Source organism: Camelina sativa, chromosome 12, assembly GCF_000633955.1.
Source record: "Camelina sativa cultivar DH55 chromosome 12, Cs, whole genome shotgun sequence".
Classification (NCBI taxonomy): domain Eukaryota; kingdom Viridiplantae; phylum Streptophyta; class Magnoliopsida; order Brassicales; family Brassicaceae; genus Camelina; species Camelina sativa.
Window position 1 is genome coordinate 15,510,048 of NC_025696.1, and position 8,710 is coordinate 15,518,757.

The window sequence follows — 8,710 nt, forward strand, 5'->3', positions numbered from 1 at the left end:
GACTTTCCGCTTCTTTGCGGGAGGAGATTCAGACTCAACAACTGCTTCAGCTTTCTTTTTCTTTTTCTTCTTATCACTCCCCTTAACATCCCAAAAACCTTTAACAAACGTATTCATATGTATGTCTTCGATCAGGCGATCGATTGCTGGGTCGTCTTCTTGTTCTGGCCACGAATGAAATAGCTTGCAGCCATTTTCCTTCATAACCATATTAATCACACGCAGCTGTAACATAAGAGATTATTAAACCCATCAGTAAGTTTTAACTCAGTCATTACTAATGAAAGCATAGATCAGTCATTACGAAAACATAACTCAGCCAACACTAAAGCATAAATCAGCCATTACTAAAACCTAACTCAGCCGTTACTAAACAAAAACTCAGCCATAACTAAATCATAACTCATCCATTACTAAACAATCACTCAACCAGATATAAACCTTACCTCACCAAGCGCTTTGATCTCTTCAGCAATTGCGGTTTCCAGCGATGAACGTGTACGGTTTCCACCCCATTGAAGCATCAGTATGCCACCATCTTCAGCTGATGCATTCCCAAACCATTCTCCAAAGCATTTGATGGACTCATACGCCCAAACCTGTAACACGGGTGTAAACCCACTGAGGGTGTACGACTTTCCCGTAGGGTTCAACATCTTTATGGAATCAACAAGAGCTTCAAATGCTGACCGACCCCACGGATACGTCTTCATTGCTTCATCATCAAAAACTCTTTTGGCACTTTCATATGGAATTCTAGAGTTATGATGCAAACCATAAAGTCCAATGTGTTGAAGAAGCAACAGCCCCAACCATTTACGATGATCAAGGTTAACCCATCCCCGGCACACTTTTAATGCTTCCCTGAGTTCAAGTAGCGTTGGACCTGCCCCACCAGGCACTTTCAAAAGTCGGAAGAACTTTTTGTGTTCCTCTTCAAGTTCAAACTGTTCAGTAGGCATTGGGTCTATGTTTAACCCCGTCAGATAATGAAATTCATTCAACCCAAACCTGATAGGTTGACCGCCGACCACAAACCAAAGCTCCTTCTTATGTACCCTTAACTGGTTACATAGTAGGAAATGAACAACCTTACCAGACCAGACGAATTGGCTATCAACTAGCTTAGAGATTATTCCAATTGGTACTTTCTTCGTTTCATCCCACGCATCCAGTCCTATTGATTCCCTAATCTGAGGGAATTCTTTCATCCTGAAATTTGTGTTTATATCTCTAGACTCTATTTTAGCGTATAGTCTTGGGGGGTAATCCCTTGCTTGTTCTTCAGAAGAAATAATCACCATCGACATCTGTTATAGTTCATAAGTAAATCATAAAATAAATCAGCCATAACATAAAACAAACTCATACACAAAGCATAACATAACTCAGCCACAAACACATAACTCAGATCTAAAGCACAAAATATCTCAGTCACAACTCATCCGTCAGCAAAATAAAACAAACAGTAAATCAGCCATCGAATCGAATAAATCTAACAAATCAGCCATAAACCCTAAAATAACTGAGCCGCAACATAAAACAAAAAGTAAATCAGCCATCGAATCGAATAGATCTAACAAATCAGCCGTCATTAACAACGGCGACAATCAGCGGTAAATCATCGAAAAAACCCACATTCAGCCGGAAAACTCGAAACTAAACAGTCGACACATACCGGATAGACGAAGACGAAGAAGACGAAGAGAAAGAGAGAGCGACGACGAAGAAAGAGAGTGCGACGACGAAGATAGAGAGAACGAGTAAAGACGGTGAGAGATGACGGCGAGAGATGACGGCGGGAGATTGACGGCAAGAGAGTAGACAACAACAGAGTATCGCCGGCGACAAGAGACGACGAGAGTTTCGATATTTTTTTTTTCGCGGTTTGTGAACAGTTAAACCTATTCACTTTCCCTCTCTTTGATATAAACAAGAAAACAAAACTGTGGATCAAAAAAAAAACTACAATCTAAAAAAAAGTTGCTTAATGACTGTGTTAAATCATATCTGATGTGTATTTTAATTTGCTGATGTGTATTTTTTTTTTAATTTTTTACTCAAATTCGAGAAATAAAATCCAAGAGGTAAATTGTAATTACACCCAGGACACTAAACATTCTAGTAATTTTCAAAAGATTTATAGATATGAGTAATAAACCAACTTTTGGATAACATTTGAGTAATTCTTTCTATTCTTTATGCAGACAAAGCTCTACACTAAAGACTGGATTGGTCTGAAAACCTTGGATGATGCTGGAAAAGTGAAGTTTCTTAGTGTCCCTGGCGGACACATCGAAATAACGGAAGAAGAGCTTTTAAATTACGTTGTGCCTTACCTCCAGAACGAGTCTACGTTATCTTCTGAGCACGAGGCAATATAAACATTTCCATCTTGAACCCATGAATAAAAAAGACCTCATCCTAAAATAAGGTCTATATTAATGTAACATCATCATCATCTATGTATCATTGAAATACAAATAAATGCTTCATAAGTTTTATCAAAAGATGATGAGAAAATTATTCTAAATACTACCACTAAGAATTACATGGCTTCAGTATTACGAGAAACTTTCAACCTGATTCTTTTTTTTCCAAGAATTAATCAGTCTAGTTCAAGATCAAAAACCTCTAATCACGATTTGATTAGTTAATCACTATTCAAGATAATTTGGTTTTTAGTCGTTATAGCAAGATCCCTGATGCTGCCAAAATATTTATCACTATTCAGGATTATATTGTTTTTTAGTCGTTATTAATTCCTTATTAGTTCAAACGATACAACAATGATCCTACAGAAACTTCTCGGTTTGACTATTATCTATAGGAAGGATTATGGAAACCTAGAGAACGCTCGTTCTTGTTCAAGCATAAACTTGTGTACCACTTGTATTTATATATACAAAAGACATATACATGACGGCTAGACCTAATATGTAATAACGCTAAAAAAACACATAAAAAGTCCAGTTATAAAATATATAATAAGAGAAGGGTTCTTCTAAACTTTATTTGAGACGATGACATCTAGCGTTTTATATAGTTGACACTTGTCCATTGCTAATTAAATATAACCACAATTGTCAACTTAATCCTTTGGTAATTAAAAAATTTGGCTTAATAAACAAACAAATGAGATTTGAACATGCAGCTCATGTGTTTCTCTTCTCCCATACGGTACTTAAATTGAAGCTCGGATTTAGTTTTAGTTTTGCATTCTGCTTTTGAAAACGTAACCTCTTGCCATCAAAGTAAATTAAGTCATTTGATAATTGTTTTCTTATTTATTTCCAAATATATATTAGTAATCTGTTTTCCATAACATTATAATCCTATAGAATTCAATTTCTGATTACTTTTATTATTATTATAATCTCTCTCCCTCAATCTAATGAGAATCAACACTCCCACCCACACACTAACTACGCTTTTAAAAATGTTACAACCTAAAAAAATTGCTCTCTACTCTACTCTAGAGTTACTCTCTAACGATGACCACCGGTAAAAATATGATTGTTTTTGGGAAGCTCCATACTTTAGAAGAAACAATCTCTTACTCAGCTTTAAATGTCTCTTTCTAGACGAAAATGTAAATCAACTACCTAATCCACACCACACCTATCTCACCTACTGTATATTAAAAACTTCCTCTCTAACTAATTTTTTACTTGCTTTCAGACATGCAATTCGCCTATCTAAGTTTGAAGATCTGTTGATTCGGGGAAAGCAGTGTCTCTCTTTGGGAAAAACTTGCCATTGAAACACATGCCAAGCTTCTTACACTCTGGACAGACAATTTATATTTGAATGCAACCCAATGTTTTCTGAACTCCAACAATTCCGCAAAGATATTATATTTTATATACATATGGTTAATTCTGTATTTGTTTTTTCCCATTCTCCAACATGTAATAGATATTGCTTCCAATTAAATCAGTTTTTGTCTTACTTTTCACATCAGTTTTTTCCCAATATTCCTACAATAATGTTTTAAAATGAACAATAATCTTATAGTCTTTAATATTTTCCCCAGTAACTATTTCAAGGCAAGTAATTTCCCATCAATTTTAGTTGGCAAAATTTATTAACACCCATTGAACAAATAGAGACTTACGTCAAACAACAAGGATGTAGGCATACTAGGAATAGGCTCATCGTGCGAGATATATTTAAGTTTTTTTTGTTATTTATAATATGTATTAAATTTAGAAATATATTTTTGAAATATATATTAAATAGACTTTTTATGAAAAGTTTATTTTTAAAATGTTTAAATGTTTAAAACCTTTATATGTATGGTTCTTAAACAAAACATATTAGAAATATTTTTGATTAAAATAATTAAATCCTTCAAAGTTCTGTTGTTTTGGATTTTATTGTTTAATGATAATTTATTAGGTTCTTAGAGGATCTCTAGTCCCAGTCTATTTTAAAGTCAATACTCTATTTTAAAGTCAATACTCTATTATAGAGTAACATTTGCTCCAGCTCTATTCTATATCTTACTCTAAATTAGATTAAATGGTAGGCTAACTTTATATTCAACTTTATTCTCAGTTTTTTCCCAATATTCCTACAATAATCTTTTAAAATGAACAACAATCTTATAGTCTTTAATATTTTCCCCAGTAACTATTTCAAGGCAAGTAATTTCCCGTCAATTTTAGTTGGCAAAATTTATTAACACCCAAAAAATTTGTACATGATTGAACAAATAGAGACTTACGTCAAAAAACAAGGATGTAGGCCAGGCAATATGACCAATTTATATTTATTTTTACTACTATTACTTAAAACATCGTCTTGCTATTTTTAAGGAACATTTGTTTTTCGTGTAAAGCGAAAGTGGTTGAAGTTGTGTATTGCGCAATAGGTGGCACTACATTTCATGCACTAAATGTAATTTGAAAATGAAAAACTCTGGTTTGACCTTGACACGTCACACTTTCTCTCCATCTGAAGCTGTGGGAATACTCCGGTGTGTTGTTTTCAATGAGTCCGGAGTGTGGCAATCCGTTGTTTCATAGTTCTTTTCATATGTTTTTTTTTATTTTATTTTGTGTACCAACTATTTGAATGTACTATTCAAACTAAAATTGCCAACCCAAGTCACTTTTTTATTCTTAGGCCAACTTAGATGAACTGGACGACGAGGTGGCTTAGCTCATCAAAGACTTAATAGGGAAGACATTCTATTCCAATGTTAAAGAGTCTATATACAACTTCACGGCTCTATGTACCAGAGTTTTACTGTCAGTCTATCACATCTATCAAAGACGATCAACACCACTTACCCTTAGAACTTGAGACACACATGTGGAAAAAATTTCAACAAGGAATCATAAACCATTTACGCTTGAATTTTAACATTTTCAACTTTACATTTTTTCCTTTGTTATTTTAACAGATAATTATTGATGATGTAAACCAAAGCTTAAAATTGAGGTTGAAGTCTCTCCAAGATTTGCAAGGGATAAAGGCATTGATTGGGGATTTAACATTACTGGTCTATTGTTGACAGGAAATACAACAACAAAAGTAAAACAATTTCTGATGTTGGGAGAAACCAGCAGGAAAAGGGAATAAAATCACTTGTCATTTCATCTACAAAGCAAAGACAAATACAAGCCACATAAAAAGAAGACAATACAAATTTCAAATTTCACCGTATATGTATTACAAATTGGTAGCATCCCAAAACAACACATTCTAATTGTAAAACAGAGAGATATTTTAATCTTTTATACATTTTGTTATTTAATAAATTAAACAAGACTAATAAATTAAATTATACATCAAGGTTTGTTTTTAGTAATAGAGTGTCGGTTGGGGTTGGGTATGGATAAATTATTATTTATGCTATGGATTGTTCAAATCTCTTTGTGATGCTGATGCCAAATATCGTTAGTCGATGTTTTCATCAGAACTGAATGATTTTAGGTTTTTAGAAATTGATTTGTTGAATTTAGTATTAGACATATATCTTAAGGATAATATATGTACCAAGTGAAATTTACAAGAACAGAAGGTTTCTATTTTTCTCACTTAAAAGCTTGTGGGTAACTCTTTTTTGAAGAGAGAAAGAGTCTTTTTCAATAATTTAATATATGAGGTTTGATTGTAAAATAAAAGTAAAAATAAATCTGTGTGTAGCACGGCATAACCTCTAGTAATATAATATATTACTCCTCAAGTTGGAGCATGAAATTCCAAAATACCTAACTTGAACACTAGATAATAATATTTGGGATGATCAAACGTCTCTGTTAAAGTATCCGCAAATTATTCTGTAGTAGGAGCATGAAAACTGGATATTATCCCATCAGTAATTGCATCTACATGACAAAACAAACGAGTTGGCTTTGTTTGAGGAGCACCAAGATCCGATAGGAGTTGCCTCAACCAAATAATTTCATCGGTAGCACGAGCCATAGCCCTATATTTAGCTTCACCAGGGGAACGAGATATCACTACAAGAAAAATCGTTATTGGTAGCATATAAGGATAGCACGGTTTCAATAACTGCTATTAAAAGTAAATTTAGAAATTTTGGTACTTTGTAATAGCTTTTGAAAAATGCTATGATAAAAAATCACTAAATCAAAAGTTAAAATAACTTATTCCATCGATATATGCAAAAAATTTCCTCTCCCTTTTAACACTTTTTTTGCATATATCGATGGAATTTTTCTTCCCTTAAGCATCGTGACCTAAAATTTCTTTTTCCCCCAAATTCTAATTAGGGCAATTTTTCGAGATAATCGGGAGATGAGATCTCCATTGTCCTGACCTGAGAGACTCGCAATATTCTTTCAGAAGAGGAAGACTCATGAGTAACGAAGAATTGGAAGAGGCGGATCTGGATGAGACGACGGTCTGGAACTCCTATGCAAAAATTGGTTCAACGAAGAAGTGGAAGAGGCAGATCTGGATGAAGACGACGGTCCGTCCTCCTGCAATCTCGCCGGTCTCCATCGTCTTCTGTTATGGTTTTTCAACAGGATCCTCCGTCATCGTAACACCAGCCATAGACGTAATCTTCTTCTTCTCTCTGGATTTCAATTAATTAAATCATATGGGTTTCATAAAGTCTTGATCATTGCTTTGTAAAGTTTCTTTAATGTGTTACATGGAGAAGCAGTCACATCAATTGCAGAGAGACTATCGATGTCTTGTGTGAAAATTGTTGTGTCTGAATACAAACAGATGTTCCTTGGTGAATTGAGTATGTCTTATCTCTCTTCTGCTCCTATTTCAGTAAGCTACTAGACATTCTTGTGATTTGGATCTGCAATTCAGAGAAGCTGATTGTGTGTCATTTTGCAGTGTGAATTTAGTGGTGAGGACTGCAGAGAATCTAACCGTGGTGACAGTTGAGTTCAAGGAGACGATGTAAGTAACTTACCTATCTCCTGCTACTTACATTGTTTAACTTTGCTAGGGCGGATAATGAGCAAGCCATCTTCCTCTTGAAAGCTTTTCTTGTATGAACTACACATTGGTGATTATAATGTCGAAGTTATGGCTGATACAAGGTGAATGCTTTGTTTATCCCATCAGTCTCTGATTTTTGAGTTTGAGCTAAAATTTCTTTATTTGATCTGTCAACGTTTTGGGTTAGTGAATATCTTCCTTTACATTACCACAAAAGCACCTTATTATTGTATTAATGAGTTGAAAGTATTGTATTAATTTTGATCAACTTCACATTCATGTGGATTCAGTTTTGTCAAAAGTTGGAATCCAAGAAGATAAAGACATACACAGAGGTAAAACTCTCTTCTCCATTAATAATTTGTGACGTAAACAGTGAGTTGTTTATCTAAGATTTGTTGTGGTATTAATTTTTTCAGCTGCAATGTGAGTTTATCCATTTTTAATGTTATACAGNAAATCAACTACCTAATCCACACCACACCTATCTCACCTACTGTATATTAAAAACTTCCTCTCTAACTAATTTTTTACTTGCTTTCAGACATGCAATTCGCCTATCTAAGTTTGAAGATCTGTTGATTCGGGGAAAGCAGTGTCTCTCTTTGGGAAAAACTTGCCATTGAAACACATGCCAAGCTTCTTACACTCTGGACAGACAATTTATATTTGAATGCAACCCAATGTTTTCTGAACTCCAACAATTCCGCAAAGATATTATATTTTATATACATATGGTTAATTCTGTATTTGTTTTTTCCCATTCTCCAACATGTAATAGATATTGCTTCCAATTAAATCAGTTTTTGTCTTACTTTTCACATCAGTTTTTTCCCAATATTCCTACAATAATGTTTTAAAATGAACAATAATCTTATAGTCTTTAATATTTTCCCCAGTAACTATTTCAAGGCAAGTAATTTCCCATCAATTTTAGTTGGCAAAATTTATTAACACCCATTGAACAAATAGAGACTTACGTCAAACAACAAGGATGTAGGCATACTAGGAATAGGCTCATCGTGCGAGATATATTTAAGTTTTTTTTGTTATTTATAATATGTATTAAATTTAGAAATATATTTTTGAAATATATATTAAATAGACTTTTTATGAAAAGTTTATTTTTAAAATGTTTAAATGTTTAAAACCTTTATATGTATGGTTCTTAAACAAAACATATTAGAAATATTTTTGATTAAAATAATTAAATCCTTCAAAGTTCTGTTGTTTTGGATTTTATTGTTTAATGATAATTTATTAGGTTCTTAGA

At 33.5% G+C, this 8,710-nt stretch overlaps 1 protein-coding gene and 1 long non-coding RNA gene across 4 annotated transcripts in view; both read left to right on the forward strand.

The window, feature by feature from the left end:
• Positions 1-2,384, forward strand: part of LOC104733543 (palmitoyl-protein thioesterase 1-like) — a 25,955-nt gene extending 23,571 nt beyond the window's left edge. Inside the window, exon 9 of the mRNA XM_019233576.1 lies at positions 2,208-2,384. Within this exon, the coding sequence (XP_019089121.1) occupies positions 2,208-2,384 (177 nt within the window). The remainder of the gene's footprint in view (positions 1-2,207) is intronic.
• Positions 6,489-7,893, forward strand: LOC104731824. 3 transcript variants are annotated; one of them, XR_758666.2, is made up of 5 exons: positions 6,489-7,228; positions 7,330-7,395; positions 7,480-7,538; positions 7,728-7,772; positions 7,857-7,893. It is a non-coding gene; the product is annotated as an uncharacterized LOC104731824 (long non-coding RNA). The 3 variants fall into 3 exon arrangements; XR_758667.2 differs by having other exon boundaries at positions 6,489-7,036; positions 7,116-7,228; positions 7,330-7,538; XR_758665.2 differs by having other exon boundaries at positions 7,330-7,538.